The sequence below is a fragment of the Dunckerocampus dactyliophorus genome, chromosome 10 (assembly GCF_027744805.1).
Source record: "Dunckerocampus dactyliophorus isolate RoL2022-P2 chromosome 10, RoL_Ddac_1.1, whole genome shotgun sequence".
NCBI lineage: Eukaryota > Metazoa > Chordata > Actinopteri > Syngnathiformes > Syngnathidae > Dunckerocampus > Dunckerocampus dactyliophorus.
In genome coordinates, this window is record NC_072828.1 from 10,277,799 (window position 1) to 10,297,374 (window position 19,576).

Consider the following 19,576-nt stretch of genomic DNA (forward strand, 5'->3'; position numbering starts at 1 on the left):
AGAGGCATAGAAGATGGATGAATTGATTTTTTTTTAAGTTTTTTTTTTGTTTTATCATTGCGCCAGTGGTTGGGGACCTCTGCCTTACATCATGCCTGAGGATATGATGTGCTCTTTTACACATTTGAAAATACTGTAAAAATACCACTTTTATACAATTGCCGTCTTTGTTTTATAATCTAAGATTAATGTCTACATCAAAAAAAAAATAACCGTTGAATCATATCGAAACGAATCACATCATTTGTACACTGTATCGAATCATTCTGTTTTTAAAATATATATTTTTTTTAATCGTATCTTAACCCGTGCATCTGGATACGTATCAAATCGTTTACTACGGAGATTTACATCCCTACTTCTTATGGATAAAAGCTTCTATCTGTGATTCTAGCTGTCGGCCACACTTTGGACGCCCCGTTATAAGGTGGGTTAACGGTAATTGTTCACTTTTCCCCCACATAAACGTGAACGTATGCGCCTTTTGTTTTGAGTTGCCGGAAGAAAATGCACGTGCGGCACTCGCAGATGCACGTTGGAGGTATTTGCCAGTCACATGTGGACTTTCTATACTGGGACTCCAGGGTTTATGTACTATCCAAACTCTCTTGTAGTTGCTGTTGTTTGGACCGCTTCTACTTGTGTCTCCTCCCTCCACAATCCGTTCATCCATCCACGCAGCCTGAACAATCATTATCTCCCTGGCCAACCCTAGGCCGCAATCTGCTGCTCTCATCATCAGTGTGTATGATTTATGCTCCATGTTGGAAGCTAAAATCTCACATGGTTACATCTTAGGTCACTGCATATTTTCACCCTCTTCAGAATAACAGACATGTTTAAAAAAAACAAAACAAAAAAAAAACAGTAAAGAGACATTTATTATGAGCAAATTACATAAAAAGCTCACTTGCAGTAGACTCTTAATGTTGACCAAACATGGTGGCTCAATTGTCTGTCTTCTTCCTCTTGCCGTGCGGCGAGAAGTGTTCCGACATGGCCGCTAGTGCCCGGTATCGATGAGAAATGGAGTTCTTTACATCTTTAGGAAGCTCTGCGTAGCTGAGAAACAAGGAAGAGGATTCAATCGTTAGAATACAAGTTCAAAAGCAGGGATTTTATGTATTATGTATGTGTTTTTACATCACTTTAAAGCAGGAAGCAGCCGCTCTCAAACCTAGATATAATGCCAATTCCTGGCTCATTACTACAATTTTCTGTTGTGTTGTAAAGAAAGGGTGACAACTTTACAAATAATGTAACTGACAACACTACTGCTGGCTTGCAGTACTATTTGGGATCATGGACAGAGGCAAATTTGTGCACAATAACTAACCATAATGATTGAAAATAGTCCACTAGTCAAATAAATTGCAAAATAGCAGAATAGAATGTGTCATTGAATTAAGGCGATCGCCCCGCTCGCAAGCAATTGAGAACAGCTTCAACTTTGGGACAAATAAACAATAAGAACGACTGGCTCAAATGCTCAGCATGAACACAGGACAGTAGGGGCCAGGAGGGGTCCAGCACAGTACAATGGCCTGGTGTGAGTACGCCCTGAATCTCTGGGTCCCCCTTGTGGTAGGTAGCAACAAAGCACAAGCGCCCCCTACGTTTTATCATAGCCCTCTGGCTGGAAACAGGGATCCCATCCAAAGTCTGGGGGTCCCCTTGGTTTCACAATGTGGCCCTAAAAAGACAAATCACATTAGACTGAGACAATACGCCAAGATTTGCGAGAGATCCTCGAAAGCAAATGTCGACCTGGGTTATTCCTCTGAAGAGCTCCACCGCTTGGTCTTTTCCGGGTGTGAATGCAAAGGTGCAGAGGGCCCACGCTGACTTATCCTCAAATCCATCGAGGAGTTTGTACAAACCTTTGAGTGGAACATCGGACAAGATGTTGGTGCTGCGACTTTGTGTGTGACAAGAACATGTTGATTTGTTTTCTAATGCTTACCTTCTGGTTTGAGTTTATCCAGGAACCACTTTCTACAAAACAAAGCATTTAGTTACTTTAAGCTTTAAAGTATTGAAAAACATTAACATGAAATAGTTGTCAAACCAACATGTAAGGGCCAGGCAAGCCTCCCAGTGCCTTGAAACACAGACAGGTGTCCTCCACTATGACTGGGCCATCAATCTGAACACAGACAGACCATGCCCATTTCAGACCCATATGTGCAGTTTTGTGTTTCTAAAGTTGCTTTGATATAAATCAAGTGAACGTACCTGTCGTGCAGCCTCCTTGCACTTCTGGATGGAGATTTCATCTGGCTCCCCTTGGTATTCTGGCACTACCAGAAAATGACATCCATTGGTATTGAATATAATATTTAATGGTTTATTAAGAGTGTTATTGCTGCAAAAGGTCTTACTTACAGTCAATCTTCTTTGATATAAGTTTGTAGGGGAACGTGTCGCCCAGAATCTGAATCACCTATGGAACCAAAAGAAAATCGGCAATCGATTAGTACGACTTGAGGGCATTCATGGTTACTTTGGTTGACCAGCAGGCGTCTCTACCGAGCGATTTAAAGACTCGATAATTTATTACATCGCCTAAACACTCGGAAATAAAGCCACATAACGCTCCACCTTACCATGACTAGAATTTCGCTTTACCTCTTCAAGTTTTTTTGCGTTTCCTGTCACAAATACGACAGACCGTCCCGCCGGCACCGCCATGTTGGATCGTCTTCCTAGGTTTTTTCTTCGTCTTTGGTGTATTGGCGGTAGTCTGCTTAAAGCAAAAGTATTTGGCTTAAAGTGCGCATGACCAACACAACGGGGAACTGCATGTAACTTGTTACAAGTGCATAGTTTGGTGATAAATAAACCACAATTTCAGTTTTCCCTTTCAAATTCATGTATATGCGTATATGCTCCCCTGTTTTTCTCAAGGAACGCCAACGATCAGGAACCAATGACGCCCTGTTTTATTGTAATACGGAAAGGACCCAGCGTGTTGGTTTCAGCCAATCAGAGAGCTTTTTGAAGTACGCCCGTCCAATCAGCTAGTGATACGGATTGCAACCTTGTCCGGGCGGAAACATCTGTTCAAAAATGCCATGTGGAGTGTAATGTGTCATAGTTAGCTTAAGATTTGTAGCTAATACTGTATTTAGCATATTCTGTCACAAATATGAGTTTGTTACCGCGTACCGCCGAGGAGTTCAGTTCGGCCGAGTACTGGGAAAGATTCTTTAAGAAGCGCGGAGAGAAGTCCTTCGAGTGGTATGGAGACTACAACAAATTGTGTGGCGTGCTGCATAAGTACATCAAAATAAAAGACAAGGTAAAAGAATAGTTTGTCCAATCACATAAGCATCATGTAATCGTATTGTAATAAATTTTGCGTCCCCAAGTCATTTTTGGTCATGCAAATGGCAGCTAGCATGCAGAAAACTTGCAGAGCAGGGGTGTCCAACTTTCTTGGGTTAGGTGTAAATACACTTTATTTATGAGGCAGATCTCAACTCAAACGTTGTGCGTGTTGAAAATGAGACACAATGTCTGAAACGGTTATATAAACATTTCAGATATTTTATGACAGTGGTGTCCAAAGTGCAGCTCGGGGTTCATTTCTGTTCATTTTCCTCGACATATTCTGAAAATTACATTAATTAATTATTAATAACACATATTTTAGGTATTAAACGAATAACTATACTAAAAAAATGGGCTTTTGGGTGAAATTTCAGGATGAACTAAAATGCACTCCAACTATACAGGTCAACTTAGTTTGACTTTCTCAAAACATTTGAATGCACATGACCAACTATTCATTGTTCAGCTTGCTATCCTGTCACAGGAAAGCATACATAATGCCTTTCTGTGACTCTTCCAGTCTCTCTGTATGTCTTTTGTGACCTGCTGATGACACTTTGTGAGTATGCACTCTGAGAACATCCTGTAAGAAACCTTATTCTCTACTCTGCTATGCAGGTGCTGGTGGTTGGCTGTGGCAACTCAGAGCTGAGCGAGCAGCTGTACGACGTCGGCTATAAACATCTGACCAACATTGACATCAGTGAGACAGTTGTGTCCCACATGAACCAGAGGAACACCGATCGTCGGCCTGGCTTGACCTTCCAGCAGGTGGACGCTACTCAGATGCCATATGAGGACGCGTGCTTCCAGGCAGCTCTGGACAAGGGCACTCTGGATGCGATGGCAGCTGAGGAAGAAGGAGCACTGGCGAGGAATATGCTCACTGAGGTAGACAAGGAAATGGTGAGAGTGTTTGGACAGGCAGGACAGTGATTTTGTGTCTTTGCAGGTAGGCCGTGTGCTGAGTGTCGGTGGTAGATATGTATGCATCACGCTGGCCCAAGAAAGCGTGATCCGTCTTGCTGTGGAGCATTTTGCTCAGCTCGGATGGGCGGTGCGGCTCCACTGCCTGCAGGAAGAAACCAGAGCAGACGAGGAGGAGGGCTCCTTTGCTCTGCCCATTTTCGTCCTGGTCTGCACCAAGTTCCGCCAGGCCTTGCCGACGCCCATTTTGGAAATGTGCCACGGTGAAGACGGCACCCCGACTCGCCTCACGCTGGTGGCTGACTTGCTGATGGCCGTGCGGGAGCGTCAGGCATACTCGGCTCTGAGGAAGAGGCTCCGCACTGGGATGGACGTCAGCACTGACCTGTCACTCACTCTGTGCCATGCAAAGACGGGTCTGCCTAGATACACCCTCACTGTGCAGGATTCACCCCCGGGGACTAAAGTGCGAAGGTCCAACCAATTTGCCATTTTTATTGGTGAGACAAGTCTTTTTTTTTCATATCACTGACTAGCCGCAACGTTAGATTCATTTTTGTAACAGTCATATTGGTTGTGGTGAAAATGCTTTGGAAGCTAGCATACATGTTTTACAGATATCCAAAGTTTTATAATCACGAGACAATGGTCAATGACTTGTGGAGAATTAGTTGCTCAGTCCCACCCATGCTCTTGTAAAGACGTTTTGCTCGATGGCAGCCATGTTTTTCAAACAATCTCACTCAAATGTACACACGTGCTTCTCAGTCCACAAAAGGTGTGCACCAAATCTCATGGTGATTCGACAAACTCTCTTAAAGTTACAGCGGGTGTTTTATAGATATAGTTTTATAGGAGTAGAAGGTGACAGACAGTTGTGGCCTGTAGGTATGAATACCAATGTGTCTGCAGTATTAGTAATCCTTCTTTTACCCACTTTTAGTGCCTCAAGGGAGTGAGACAGCATGGCTCTACAGCTCCAGTGAGGGGCGCAGGCAGCTGGCAGCCAGCGCTAACTTTCGCCGCCTGGTTATTGTGGCCATGCACAGGAATCAAGAGTACACTGACATGCAGGCTGTCCAGTCTGAACTCTCGCCAATGGTGATGGAACTGGCTCCGCCGGGAATGGCGGACAATCAGCAGGTAGGTTGCACACGATCTGCAAGATTTAGTCCACGACAGTACTGACTGTAACTCCGGTTCAGGTCCCGTTTCTGTCTGTTGGCGGTGACCTGGGCTGGCGCGAGGTTGTCAGCAGGGGCAAGAGCAAGCACAGTGGCGAGTACTGCGTCGAGAATGTCAGAGGGGAGGACGGCGAGCTGTATCGCAGACTGGTCTTCCTGTCCAACGCTGCGCTGGTGCAGTCTGAGAGTCGCCTCGTCTCCTCGATTAGCGGTTAGTCACATTTTTGCTGATTCATTTTGGCATCCTTGTGTGCTGTTTTTTTGCATTTTAAAGGTTTGAAAAGTGCTTGGAATGATTTCTTTCCATCTCATTGTTGAGTTTACACAGGAATAAAAAATGTACTCCGATTCAAAAACCTCCTCCCCTGAAAACTGAATATTTGCATTGAAATTTGTGGAGTTTAGTTTACTCTCTCACCGGAGGACAGGGGTTTCCAAAGTGCGGCCCGCAGCTCATTTTTTTTATTGGCCCTCAGCAATTCTAAAGCATATGAATGAGATATTACATTACATATTCATCTTTAGCAATCTGTCTCGCAATGCATAGTGTAAGTATGTTATTGACTTTAAACTATTATTAAACAATAACAAAATGAAAAAAATAAGACAATGACTCCTGCGTTTCTGTTCCGCCAGCATCAAGTCAGAAGAAGAAGAGCAAAAAGAAAACCAAACAAACTTCAGCGGCGCCGTCGTCGTCCTCTCTGTCAGTGCACAGCGGTTTCCTCTGCTGCGCCCACCATGAAGTCATGGTGGCTGGTCTCGCCATGCTGGACTTGGGCGTGGGAAACGACAAAGGTATACGTCAACCGACAGTCGCACCAGCCGTTGAAAACAGCTGCTTTTGTTACAGATGTTGCTACAATTCATGTGCTTTGGTGCGCCAACTTTGCCGTGCTGGGGCACGTCACTGCATACATCTTATACCTATATGCAAATCAATCAGTCAGTTGTTTTTAATTCAAATGGCCTGGTGCGAATCTTCACGTTCTTTCAGTTTACTTTGTTTGTAAGCAAACTAGTTGTTTTTTAATTAAGGTGCCCAAGTAGTAAAATCCAGTGTGCCTTGATTGTTTGGATTGTTTGGCTGTACAGTGGTCCCTCACCACATTAGGCTTTGAGAGTGAAGCCGCGGAACTCACTGTTTTTCAAAATATATTAATATATCATCGCTGTTTTAGTTGATTATGGGGTATCATTAGTAAGCAAATGTGCGTGTTTAAGCATATTTAATGTGTTCATGGCCCAAATTAAGCATTTACAAACATAAAAATGGCTAAATAAACTAAAATACAAGTATACAGCAATCAAAAATGCATTGAAAGACATGTTGTGATATGTAGTATTCTACACTAATCACTAGGTGTCAGTAATGTTACAATGAGACAATAGCCACCACAAGAAGTACGAAAGTAAAAAAAAAAACGGACAACAACAAGGAACTCTCCCACTGCTAACATGTGTGAGTCTATTTTATATCTTGTTTTCTCTTATGTCTACTATATTGGGTAATACAAGTGGAAAAAAATGTATTTAGAAGGTTGTAAACAGGTTTTCCATGCCTCAACTTCGAAAATATTACATTAATAAATAAGGAATCCTACTTCGCGGAAATTCACTTATCATGGTAGGGTCTGGAACCAATTAAATTCGATAAACGAGGGATTACTGTGTGTCCTGCCAATTGTTATTCGTTTTCTCAGAAATTAGGCCATTTTTTCTGTAGAAAACGTACAGTGGGTTGCAAAAGTATTCATACCCATGAGCAACACTCAATTTCTTGGCACAGAACAAGGGGGGTGAGGGTGTCTGTCTCTGCTCCTGGGGGTCTCGTTCATCTGGCATGGGGTGTGGTCCTGGTCGCTGGGTGGCCCTGGTACCTCGGGGGCAGGCGGGGGCGGGCTTGGTGTCCCGGTTCTTCTTTGCTGGGCTGCCTGCCTGGGGGGGCTAGTGGGTGGGGGTGGGGAGGGGTCCGGGTCGGGTGATGGGGCGGGGTCGGGGGGGCCGTCCAGGGGGCGGCGTTGGTTGACCTCCGGGGTGGTGGGTCGGCGGGGTGCTGCATCCTGCGAGTGCCGGGCACCTACTGCTGCTGGGGGGCCCGTGTGCGGCTGGTGGCGCTGGCTCTCCCTTGCCTGCTTTGCCTCTGGGGGTGGCGCGGGGTCTGCCCTGGGCCCTCCTGCTCGGCTGCCGCGTGGGGTCGTCCAGTGTGGGGTGTGGGGGCCGGCCTCTCCCCCTGGTGGGGGCGCGGGTGCCTGAGCCCAGCTGCGGAGCTCTCTCCCCTGGGTGGGAGGGTGGTTTGGGTTGCCCCTTTTTATTTATTTATTTATTTATTTTTTAAAAATTTAATTTTATTTATTTATTTTATTTTATTTTATTTTACCGATTTATGTGTGTGGTGTACTGTATGTGTGACAGGTGGGAGCCGCTTGTTGTCCTCCGGCACCTGTGGTTGTCCCCCGGGTGACTGGGGGTGCGGAGGTGGGGGTCGCAGATGTGTGGTTTGGGCTCGGGGTGGGGGGTGCGTGGTGCTGGGGTGGGGGGGATCCCTTGCTTTCTCCCTTCAGGGACGGGGCCGCTGTGGCTTGGTGGGCGGGGGGTGTGGGGGCCGTGGGCGGGTGAGCGGGTGGGTGCGCGTGGGGGCGGGCGGCGTGGTGCTCTTCTGCGTGGAGCTGGCCGGGATCGGCGGGGGGATGCTTGCTCCGGGGTGGGGCGGTCAGGGGGTGGCTTTTGCCGGGAGCTTGGGGGTGGGGCTGGCGGGGGGCTGGCGGGCGGTCCCTGCTATCTGCTGGTGTCTGGCTGGTCTCTGCTTCCTGGCCGGCGGTTGTCTCTCTCCCTCCGGGGTTTCTCCCTTGGCGTGTTGGTGGATGGGCGGGGGGTGGAGTGGTGGCCGGTCTGCGGCGTGGCGGGGGGCGGGGCGGGCGGGGGCATCTGCTTGGGTGCTGGGCGGGGAGCCGCTCCTTTCGTGGGCCCTGTCGTGCGGTGCTTGCTTCTCTGTCCCTCCCTGGCGCGTCTGGCTTGCGTGCTTCGTGGGTGTGGCCGTGCTCCGCTCTATGTGGGGTCTGGTGCTCTTGTGGTTGTCGTTGTGTTGCTCCCTTGCCGGCCGTGGTGGTATGCGGGAGGCGCGTGGGCGCGGTTCCCACTGTCCTGGTGGCGGTCGGATCTGCCTTGGGGCGTGTGGCTGGTCCGTGGTGTTTGGCGGTGGCGCTGTGGACGCTACCTCTGGTGGGGCTCCGATGTTGGGGGGCGCTGGGGGTATCGCGTCTGGGGGGTTGGGTGGGCCGGACTGGGCATCCTGGCGGGCTGGGTAGGGCCTGTGGTGTGTCCTGCGGCCTGTGGCTCGCCCGAGCCTGGGCTGTGGTGGGTGGCCGGTCGGTCATGTGTCCTTGGTCCCCCCCCTGCTCGGTTTGGGCGGCGTTGGGGTGTGGGGCCCCCGTCTTTCCTGTGCCACTGCACCACCTCACATATATATAGGACTTTGGAGGGTGGCCTACGGTCGGGCGTGGTTGGGGAGGGGAGCTGCCTTGCGGGGCTCCTTTGCTCCTGCCGTGCCACTGACCTGTTGCCCCCCAATTTTAATCGCAGAGTAGACACTTAGGGTTTGGGGGGGCTGGTCAGGTGAGGGACCCTCCGAGCGGCAGCTGTCCCCCTATTTTAATTGCATCATTAGCTATCATCCACATACACCCCATATACATGCACACAGATACACCCCTCAGGGACACAGAGACCAGCTTTTTGTAGCTGTCCTCTTTTATTTTACTTTATTTATTTATTTTTTGATTGCATTATAGACACAATCACACCTTATCACAAACACGGGTGGGGCGGGCTGGATTGGGGTGCCTCGTGCACCGCGGCGCCTGTCTGTTGGGGTGTCTGTTGGCGCTGTGTGGTGGTTCGCCTGGCTGCTCGCCCGTTTTCCCGCCCGCCTGCTCAGTTTTCCGCTTTCCTCCTTGCTGGCTCCCCTGTCTGCCTTGCTGGCGGCGTCCTACCGTTGGGAGGGTGTGGCCTGGTGTCTTCCTGCTCCCTGGCGGTCCACGCTCTCCGCGCCTGGGTTCTGGATTGTATGTCTGGGACCCCGGGGTCCCCGGCTCCGCTGCTCCTTGGGTTACGGCGCTTCCGGTGCGGGCGGGCTTCTTTCCGGTTGTGGGGGCGTCTCTGGGCCCGCCGGTTTGTGGACCCCGGTACTCGTCTGCCTTTGTGGGGTGTGATCTCTCGCTGGTCTCAGGGGTTGGCAGTCCTCCGGCCCGCCGGTCCCCTGTCCTTGGCTGGGATTACCTCTCTTCGGCCCCTTGCTGGTTTTCCCGGGGGGGAGGGCTCTCTGGGCTGGCTCTTGGGGCACTGATCTTTGTGCTGCCTGCCCCTGTGGGCCTGGCGGCCTTCTGACGGCGGGGGCTCGGCCTGGCTATTTGGGGCGGGGCTCTCTGGGAGGTGGAAAGTGGCCCCTTTCCTTTCATGCATTCTCAGTGACAATTACACGCCCACACATTCTTGCACCTTTATATATATGAAGTCTTCCCCACATACAGAGATACCTGTACATATGCACACTCACAGTACATATGTACTTCCCCACATTACTCACTGAGTTAACCAGGGTGTTATTATGTTGTTGGTCTTATTACAGCGACAGTGATATCAGCAGTATGACTATAGTTTTTTTTGCTGATGTCATTCTGTTTCTGTTGTCTTGTTCTTGTTGTCACAATTGTTGTTGCTGCTGTTGTCCTTGTCTCTTGTCTCTCTCTTTTTTTTTTTTTTGTCCCCCTCTAATCTCTCGGTAATCTTCAGATCCCGCCACAGGCTTTCTATTGGGTTGAGATTCAGGCTCTGACTTGGCCAGTCTAGAAGCTTCACTTTCTTCTTCCTGAGCCATTCTTGTGTCACTTGAGCTGGATGTTTTGGATCATTATCCTGCTGAAAGATAAACCTCCTCCCAAGGTTCAGGCTTTTTGCAGACTTGAAAAGGTTCTTCTCCAGGATGTCAATGTGTTTTGCACTATTCATAGTCCCTTGTACACGGACAAGCTCACCAGGGCCGGAGGAAGAGAAACCGCCCATGTTTCACAGTAGGGATGGTATGAGCAGGATCATCAGCTGTGTTGGCTTTGCGCCAAACATACTTCCTGGTGTTCAGGCCAAAAAGTTCAATTTTTGTTTCATCTGACCAGATCACTCTTTCCCACATCGCTGAAGTGTCTTTCAGATGTGTGGTAGCATACTGCAAATGAGCCTTGAGATGTTGTTTCTTCAGGTATGGCTTCTTCTTTGCAACACGCCCATAGAGACCTTCCTTGTGTAAAGTGCGGGATATAGTTCACTTGTGTCCATTAGTCCCAGCAACCTGGAGAGACTGTTTCTGGTCTTCAATAGTTGTGGAGGGGTTTGCTCTTGCTTACCTTAGCAGTTTCCTCTTGCCTTTTGCAGTGATCTTGGAGGGACACCCTGTTCTTCGGAGGTTCACAATGGTGCCATGGCGCTTCCACTTCTGGACCAGTGATGCAACAGTACTTTTTGGCACATTGAGTGAACCTGCAAAGGCTGCATAGCTTTGTCCATTTCTATGCTTCTCTACAACTTTCTTTCTGAGGTCTTCTGACATCTCCTTCGATTTCATGACTGTTGTCTGCTAACAAGCATAGGATGACTGTGGACAGGTGACTATTGGGCACAATTTATAGGGAGTAATGAAGCCTATACGAGTCACAAGTGTTTAAATGCAGGCTTGTGACACTGTGATGCAATAGCATTTGGTGTGCAATCATTTTCGACTAAAAATGCCAACTTTGGTGCAATGGTATGAATACTTTTGCAACAATGAAATACAGACTTATGCAATCTATCTATAGTAAAGAGTGCTTATGAACAAAAACAGTGATGGATTGTCATGTTTATGGTATTTCCTTTCATGCACACAGGAGAAACGCACTTCTCCTTCGTTCTGTGCTGAGAAATTGAGTGTTGCTCATGGGTATGAATACTTTTGCAACCCACTGTATCTCTTTCACACTAAGTCGGTAGTAATTTATAAATACACGATTATACAGCTACAATGTACAGCATACACGTACCACTGTTTAAAAAAGGCCACAATTTTTATATGTTTTTGTCTTTATGCTTCACTGATAATGTTTTTTTTGTCAAGCGTTGAGATGTCGCACTTTGTTGGACCGTCGTTGACCGCACCATAGTTACTGTGAGACGTAACGTGAACTTATATGTAACTTCTACACTGTGATTTCTATCCCATGTGTTCATCTTACATTATTATTCATTAGTGGTGAGTACCAATGCGTTTTATACTTTAAATGCTTTTAATATTAAAGAGAGAAGGGGGAGGGTTCTGGAGTTGACTCTAATCTAGTAATTCCAACAGTCACTTTTATTGCAACTGATCCGAAATTGGGGCCGCACGGTAGCCAACTGGTTAGCATGTTGGCCACACAGTCAGGAGATCAAGAGGATCTATGTTTGAACCTCCTTTTTGGGCATCTGTGTGGATTATGCATGACCCTAAATTGTCCATAGGTATGAATGTGAGTGTGAATGGTTGTTTGTCTATATGTGCCCTGCAATTGGCTGGCGACCAGCCTATCCCAAAGTCAGCTGGGATAGGCTCCAGCATACACGCGACCCTAGTGAGGATCAGCAGCATAGAAGACGGATGGATCTGAAATTGGAGCAGAATGCCAATGTCAAGCGAGCGAGTCGTGTGTTAAATATAGGCATTTTTATGGGTGTGTCAATTCCTCGTGGATTTTCGCCATTCGCTGGTGGCCCCGGATCAGATAGGAAATTGAAATGGAGCCATAAGACCTTCATTTAGCAAGCAGGCGATATTTTAAGCCACATTTTAACATTCCTAACTGTCATACAAGTGTAGAAACGAGTTAGGGACTGTTATTAGTAAAAGGTAAAAACAATAAACTCAACATGCAGCGATTGATTGGCCGGTCGGCGTCGATTCCCTTAATTTTTGGGGCTCGGTGATCGGCCGATCCTTACATATGAAACTGATTCTATCCATCAGTCTTATCTCCCTCTGCAAAGGTCTGAAAGCCAGCCAAGCAGCGGCCCACTGGTAGTGTTTATGAGCGTTGAAAAGAGCAAAGCTACTCTGAGGAAAATTAGTCCATGACATTGGACAACCAGCCATTTTCTGTCGCTGTGCACTTTATTTTTGGTAAGAAGCTCAAATCAGGTCTGCAATGTAATCTGTTGTGCAAGTTTTGTTTGTGAAAAATAAAAGGCACGGAACTGATAAAATGTAGCAGTTTGGACAGCATTTTTCTAAACTTTTTATTTATATTTAAGAGAGCTACCTCATGTGCAGTTAAAACAACATGTTTGTATTGTTACAAGCTGTATTATTACACGGGAATTGTTAAATGTTTTTCAACTAAACAAGATTAGAACACTGAAGGGTGTATGTTGTCAGTTATAAAGAAAAAATGTTATCTGCCAGAATTGGAATCAGCAGGTCAAGCTTTTTAAAGATCAGTGATTGGCCAGAAAATTGGAATCGGCGCACCCCTGCAATAAACTGTATACTCATCCTTCATTTTTTATTATTATTATTATTATATTGCACCGAGCAGCTTGGACAGACTGTGTATACCACTTTCAAAAGTCACTCAAATTTCTGCTTCTATGGTTATCATTACACTTTTCCTTTTTGAGATCACTGGTACTCTTCTGTGGTGGCATTCCCCGAAACTCTTGATTGTCATCTTTAGAGGCATCTTTCTTGACAATTTAGTTCAGATTCTGAATTGATATGATCGTTTGATATCAGATATGAACTGTTTTTGACCTCTACGTCTCCTTAGATGGCCCAGTATCGGTGCTCTTGGTGGGACTCGGAGGAGGAGGCCTGCCTCAGTTTCTGCGGGACTTTGTACCCGGAGTTTCTGTCGAGGTCGTGGAACTCGATCCTGCGGTGCTGGAAGTGGCCAAGGAGTGGTTCTGTTTCCGACCCGATGATCGCCTGACCGTCACGCTCGGGGACGGCCTTGAGCGCATCTGTGCCTTGGAAAAAGAAGGTTAACGGTGGAAGGTTTGTTAGGGATATAAATAATACAGAGCAAGAAGTGGCTGTAGCTCTTTTTTATTTGTAGGTAGCCGCTTGTTTGATGCCATCATGTTCGATGTGGACAATAAGGATAGCACAGTGGGTATGAGCAGTCCACCTGCTGCCTTTGTAGAAAGCTCCATCCTCGATAAAGTCGGTAGCCTTCTAACCCCTAAAGGTATGCTGTATATTTTTAATAACCATGAAAAATGCAAGCCAATTCATACCTCTTTATGGCTCCCGGGCTAGGTGTTTTCATTCTCAACCTGGTGTGCCGTGACTCCGCCTTGAGGAAAGACGTGCTGGAGCGTGTGAGCCGCCTGTTCCCGACTATCCTCTCCAGGAAGATTGACGGGGAGGTGAACGAAGTGCTCCTCTGCCATCGCAGGGAAAACGTCTCGTTAACGTCGTTGAAGCAAGCGAGCCACCGACTGCAGGGTGCGCTGCACTCGGATGTGACCAGAAGGCCACAAATAGACATTGCAGAGTTGTTGAAAGACTTGAGAGTAGAGTGAGTGTGTCCGGGACAAGTCATCTCTGTGTGGTGTTATATGTGTGGTGCATATACTCTCTCTAAATTGTCCATCGGTGTGAATGTGAGTGTAAAAGGTTGGATGTCGGCTGGGATAGGCCCCTGCAGCTCATCCGTGACCCTAATGAGGAAAAGCTGCATAAAAAATGGATGGAGGGTTGATTGTAACACTTTTATTTATTATTTAGTATAAAGCCCTGCATGTGCTACCGCAAATAAAGCAGTGTCATATTTTATAGTTCACCAAAATGTGGCGTTCACTATTCCCTTAGACTTATTAATTTAGGTTGAAGTGTTTCTGTGCACTGCAATCAGTTCCCTCATACGTCACTACCTAGGAATGAGGAAGAGTTATTTGGAGAGTGGTGGGCTCTTCCCCTATGGTTCTCTTCTTTTTTGTGCAACAGTGCCAATAAAATGCATTAGAGTAGATTATATTGGAGGGAATACGTTAACTTTATAAGAAATAGTATCGCATTGTTTGTGTACATGTAATCTGAATCACGCTACTTAAAAAAAGTTGTTCCTTCCGCGCATGCGCAGTCGTATCGCGCCCGTTAGCAAGCTGTCAAAAGTTTTTTTTCTCCTTCCACTCCTACTTCTCCCTGATCGCTAACTATGGAGCCCGCTCAGCACCACCGCCAGATTTATACATATCAACACGGAGGTAAGGATAAATTTGAACTTTGTGGAAAGTGAGCCAAACAATCGGAAAATTGTCTTTAAAGTGTGTTATTAAGGGCAGCTTGAGCTCGAATGTGACCACGATGTTGCTAACTGTCTCGTGAATGTGCCAACAACAGCTAGCAACACGCCCCTGCTTTTTAAACTATAGATACACTTTTAAACAATAACCTTTACATTGCGTGAGGCAGGTAAAAGTAAAAGTCCACTCAACCAATTGCCGTTAAAGTGGTGTAGAAAATGTGGGTCTTTAACGTACTTGTACTGGGGCGTTGCTAGGGGCAACCACGCGATGGAGTGTCGTACGTGAACGCAGCAATCACAAGAAAGTGCCCCCTGACAGAGCCTTTGAACGCATCTGACGACGACAGCATTGTGTATTTATGTATTATGTTTACATATCATGTCGCCTTTTATGCTTTTTGTTCACAGATCAAGGGTGAATAATATGATAAATCATTATCATTAATGATCAGTACAGAGATAGTAGTACTAATTTGCGCCACAGTGTGGTGTATTGTGTTATCGCAGATAAATAAGTAACCACTATTTAGAGTAGAAATGGTTTATTTATTTATTTATTTTAAACATCTTTCGCCATAGTTCCAGCTTGCTGTTGAGTCATGAGCAGCCCTCTGCAAAGCTGAGGTGTTCAGGGGTTGTTCCTCGGCTTGGAAATTCCAACTTCACAACAGCGACGCTACCTGTTTTGAGCAGCATGATTTCCACGATCAACCGCCTCCAAGACGCCCTGGGCGGTGCTGGGCAGAGCTACTCCCTTCAGCTGCCGCAGATTGCTGTTGTGGGTGGCCAGAGCTGCGGGAAGAGCTCTGTCCTGGAGAACTTTGTGGGCAGGTAAGCTTTCCTTGGATGGCCTGGGCACTGAGGGTCTCCAACCTTTTTTTTCAATTATGAAAGGACAGTGTTGCACTATAACACCAACTTTTAGTTTTCTACTAACACGCACATCTGTCATCGACTGCAGTTTACATCGTGGGGAATTGCTTTTACATCTCAAGCTACCTTTTGGAGTCCCCCACCATTGCAGCATTTAAACCTGCGATAATGCTACTGGTTTTTATTGTCCCCACGTTGGTGGGGGGGGAGGGGTAAATTTAATCCTGGCAGAGTAATTTAATCCTGGACTCACTGCCACAATAATTGACAGCACACAGCAGAATAACAGAATAAAATATCAGAATTGACCCCACTCACCTCTCAGTTACGGTTGGCGTAATGGTACAGCAGCTGCCTTCAAAGGCAGAGGATGCCGTTTCGATCCCAACCCCAGACATTTTTTAAATTTGTTATTTTGCACAATTTGTTTCCCATGTATTGATATTACTCCAAAACATGTAATTCAGGTTCAAGTCAAATAGTATAAAAATTGCGTTTAATAGGTCAGTTAAGTCCTAAAGATGCGGAGACCCAGCTGCCCCGTAGAGGCCCAATGTGAGTGAGGCCCAAAATTCTGCTTAGGGCCCCAATTTGGCCAGGGGCAGCCCTGATGACATACTGTATATACTTTTTGTGATCTTTTTATCTGGTGTTGTGCTGTGAGATGCCGTAAAATATGTGCCTTGGCTTAATAAATGGGGGAAGTGCGGGTTTAGTGAGGTAGAGGAGAGACCTGTCCCCATAGAGCAAATAGGAATTGTTTCCAGTTATACTGTTATACTGGCCTTCCTTCCTGAGTGTGCAATGATATTTTCAGTTCCTTTGTCTCCACTGATTGCATGGTGTGTTATGACACCCAACCCTAATTCAGGCTCAGTGCCAGCGATTTGATCTGGGGCAGGATGTGCTTTAAAAAATAAAACTTCCTGAGGTATGATTTATATGGAAAAGGAGAGGATTTTCTGGTGACACTTTCTGTAGTATCAACAATAAATTCCTGTAAACAGAAGTTTTGTCGAGGGTCACCATGGTTGATACTCCAGCCAAAGATGCGCATCTTTTGTGTTTGTGTGGAGGCACGTGTGTGTTTCCTTCTCCTCTTCAGTGTGTTTTCTCCGACAGAGACTTCCTTCCACGTGGTTCAGGAATTGTCACTCGTAGACCTTTAATCTTGCAGCTGCACCATGCTGACGCCGGTGAGCAAGACTTCTGAATCAGCCATGCATGCATGTTGTCCTTAGAACATTCCTTTTCAACACCAGCTCGCAGATTATGTCAGATAGGCCTGCAAAAATTGTCCCCTTAAAATGTATGCTTCTGTTAAACATATACAGTGGTGGATGATGGATGGATGGATGTCTAAAAGATATATAGGATGATTACTTATATACTTATCAGTACTCATGTGAAAGTTTATCAAAATGTGACCATTCAAAATAAACATTTTTGACCCGGCATTACTATAAAATCCATCCATCCATTTTCTATACTGCTTCATCCTCATTAGGGTCGCGGGGGCATGCTGGAGCCTATCCCAGCTGACTTCGGGCGACAGGCGGGGTACACCCTGGACTGGTCGCCAGCCAATTGCAGGGCACATATAGACAAACAACCATTCACACTCACATTCATACCTATGGACAATTTAGAGTCGCCAATTAACCTCACCTGCATGTTTTTGGGAATGTGGGAGGAAGCCGGAGTACCCGGAGAAAACCCACGTGCACACGGGGGGAACATGCAAACTCCACACAGAAATGCCCAAGGGAGAATCAAACCCAGATCCCGATCTCCAAGCTGTTCCTGTGTTGGCCAACATGCTAACCACTAGACCACCGTGCGGCCCTACTATAAAATTATTTAACCAATTATGTCCAATATTTCAAGTGAATTAAGATAAAAAAAATAAAGGTTTGTTTTTTAAGTGTGCATTAATAGGGGGTACATGGCTTCAGGTCAATTGTCTAAAGGGGTACGCCACTGTAAAAACTTTGGGAACCACCGATATAAACAATTTTATATATTGGCTCATCTGTTAGACCACATGTGTCAAACTCGTGCCATGGAGGGCCGAGACGCTGCAGGTTTTCTCTCCAAACAGTTTCTTCAGCAGGTGATTTAATTGATGAGCTCCTTCCCTCAAACTGAAGGTGTTGATCATTAAAATCACCTGCTTTAGTGACTGGCTGGAAAGAAAACCTGCAGTGTCTCGGCCCTCCATGGCACGAGTTTGACACACCTGTGTTAGACCATCTACGTTGTTGTTGGCAGTCCTGGGGGCCATTTGTGGCCTAATGCAAAAAAATTAAATTAAACACAACCTTGCAACCCATGTTACAAAGGAGGATTAGGGCCACACTGAAAAGAAACAACATCAAGTGTTACAAGAAACAAAGTGGTTGAAGTTACAATCTGTTTTTTAGTACTTTTCTACTCCTTTTTAGTACTTTTCATAGTTTGACCCCATATTGTGTTGGTTTTGTGTATATAAGTTAGAAAAAAAAAGTTGGATATCCCTGTTCATGCTCCTGATGGCTGTTATATAGGCAATCAATATTGCTGAACATTCCTGAAGCCTCCACTAGATGGCAAAGAGGAGAGAAAATGAGGACCGTTTGGCCTTTTGTGCAATAACAATCTTAACTGACATGTTAGCATTCTGTCCCCTCAATTATTAAACCACATAAACAATGTTCAACACAGGATATACCTTTGTAATTAATTTGTTTATTATCTGTGCTTTTTGGCCTGGCTTCCAAGAGTACGGTGAATTTTTACACTGCCGGGGAAAGAAGTTCACAGATTTTGAGGAGATCCGCCAGGAAATAGAAGTCGAAACCTGCCGAATCACCGGCTCCAAAAAAGGCATCTCTCCCATCCCCATTAACTTGCGGATTTATTCCCCCAATGGTAACTTGTGTTCCTTCCTCTAACACATTTACTGTCAAACTTGTCTACATGTTAATGTCATGTCTTATGCAGTGCTCAACCTGACTCTCGTGGACTTGCCGGGCATCACCAAGGTGCCCGTGGGCGACCAGCCATCAGACATAGAATACCAGATACGAGACATGATCATGCAGTACATCTGTCAGAAAAACTGCCTCATCTTGGCCGTGACGCCCGCCAACACAGACCTGGCCAACTCGGACGCGCTCAAACTGGCCAAAGATGTTGACCCGCAAGGTGAGCTGATTGTGATTAAGCTGTCAATCAGCCACAGCTTTTAAAGTTTCATTTCACTGCACTTTTTAGGTCAGCGCACAATAGGTGTGATCACCATGCTGGACCTGATGGATAAAGGAACAGATGCGCGGGAAATACTAGAGAACAGGCTGCTTCCACTACGAAGAGGTGGGTGTGTGTTTACATGTGATGAGACAAGGCCTTAACAGTGAAGCGCTACCAGGTGCAGGCCCCTTCATGCTTCTTCCGAAAAGCTAATGCATTATTCACGGAAAAGCCCCTGAAGTCAGCTGCACAGAGATGGAACTTTAGTCAGGGAGCCTAATGCTGTTACATCTACAGTATTATTTTGTAGATATAGTTGACTTTGCCGTGTTTGCCGTGCATAGGAAATCAAGTAAAGTGAAATGATCTATTCCAGGCTCAAACTGTCACCACCATAAAGTATTTGTTAACAGTACAGGCAGTGTTTTAAGTTAACATTTTGAATAGTCATATTAGTACAATGAGAAGTTTACCACTGTTGAATAAAACTAAAATAAAGTAAAACTATTCACCCATTGAAGACTCCTCATAGAAATGTAATTGAGAGGGAACAAAGGTACTTGTCGAGTGATACTGGCACCTACTGGTGTTCTATGTTTATTGCTGAAATTAGTAAGTTAGATTTAGAGTTATTTTTGATATTATATTTGATAGAACTTTTCTATTTGATATATCATTAATAGGGCTGCCAAAAATAGCACGCTAATGGCGGTAACT

At 46.0% G+C, this 19,576-nt stretch overlaps 3 protein-coding genes across 8 annotated transcripts in view; 2 read left to right on the top strand and 1 right to left on the bottom strand.

The window, feature by feature from the left end:
• Window positions 1-2,911, bottom strand: part of itpa (inosine triphosphatase (nucleoside triphosphate pyrophosphatase)) — a 3,577-nt gene extending 666 nt beyond the window's left edge. Inside the window, exons 1-8 of one of the 2 annotated variants that reach the window (XM_054790887.1) lie at window positions 2,607-2,717; window positions 2,386-2,443; window positions 2,236-2,300; window positions 2,073-2,146; window positions 1,964-1,995; window positions 1,768-1,880; window positions 1,617-1,693; window positions 911-1,062 (exon numbers count right to left, since the gene is read on the bottom strand). In XM_054790887.1, the coding sequence (XP_054646862.1) occupies window positions 948-1,062; window positions 1,617-1,693; window positions 1,768-1,880; window positions 1,964-1,995; window positions 2,073-2,146; window positions 2,236-2,300; window positions 2,386-2,443; window positions 2,607-2,609 (537 nt within the window). In that variant the 5' untranslated portion in view covers window positions 2,610-2,717 and the 3' untranslated portion in view covers window positions 911-947. Of the gene's footprint in view, window positions 1-910; window positions 1,063-1,616; window positions 1,694-1,767; window positions 1,881-1,963; window positions 1,996-2,072; window positions 2,147-2,235; window positions 2,301-2,385; window positions 2,444-2,606 lie in introns of both variants that reach the window. The other variant, XM_054790886.1, reaches the window with a different exon arrangement.
• mettl13 (methyltransferase 13, eEF1A lysine and N-terminal methyltransferase) overlaps window positions 1-14,296 on the top strand; it is a 23,236-nt gene extending 8,940 nt beyond the window's left edge. Inside the window, exons 1-9 of one of the 2 annotated variants that reach the window (XM_054790874.1) lie at window positions 3,056-3,301; window positions 3,952-4,224; window positions 4,286-4,760; window positions 5,204-5,403; window positions 5,466-5,655; window positions 6,081-6,242; window positions 13,274-13,486; window positions 13,562-13,693; window positions 13,765-14,296. In XM_054790874.1, coding sequence (XP_054646849.1) covers window positions 3,149-3,301; window positions 3,952-4,224; window positions 4,286-4,760; window positions 5,204-5,403; window positions 5,466-5,655; window positions 6,081-6,242; window positions 13,274-13,486; window positions 13,562-13,693; window positions 13,765-14,030 — 2,064 coding nt within the window. In that variant the 5' untranslated portion in view covers window positions 3,056-3,148 and the 3' untranslated portion in view covers window positions 14,031-14,296. Of the gene's footprint in view, window positions 1-3,055; window positions 3,302-3,951; window positions 4,225-4,285; window positions 4,761-5,203; window positions 5,404-5,465; window positions 5,656-6,080; window positions 6,243-13,273; window positions 13,487-13,561; window positions 13,694-13,764 lie in introns of those variants that run through there. The other variant, XM_054790875.1, reaches the window with a different exon arrangement.
• A 128-nt stretch (window positions 14,297-14,424) lies between these two features.
• dnm3a (dynamin 3a) overlaps window positions 14,425-19,576 on the top strand; it is a 30,180-nt gene continuing 25,028 nt past the window's right edge. For all 4 annotated transcript variants that reach the window (XM_054790869.1, XM_054790873.1, XM_054790870.1 and 1 more), the window contains exons 1-6: window positions 14,425-14,714; window positions 15,335-15,586; window positions 16,751-16,824; window positions 18,389-18,538; window positions 18,611-18,814; window positions 18,884-18,982. In XM_054790869.1, the coding sequence (XP_054646844.1) occupies window positions 15,450-15,586; window positions 16,751-16,824; window positions 18,389-18,538; window positions 18,611-18,814; window positions 18,884-18,982 (664 nt within the window). In that variant the 5' untranslated portion in view covers window positions 14,425-14,714; window positions 15,335-15,449. The remainder of the gene's footprint in view (window positions 14,715-15,334; window positions 15,587-16,750; window positions 16,825-18,388; window positions 18,539-18,610; window positions 18,815-18,883; window positions 18,983-19,576) is intronic.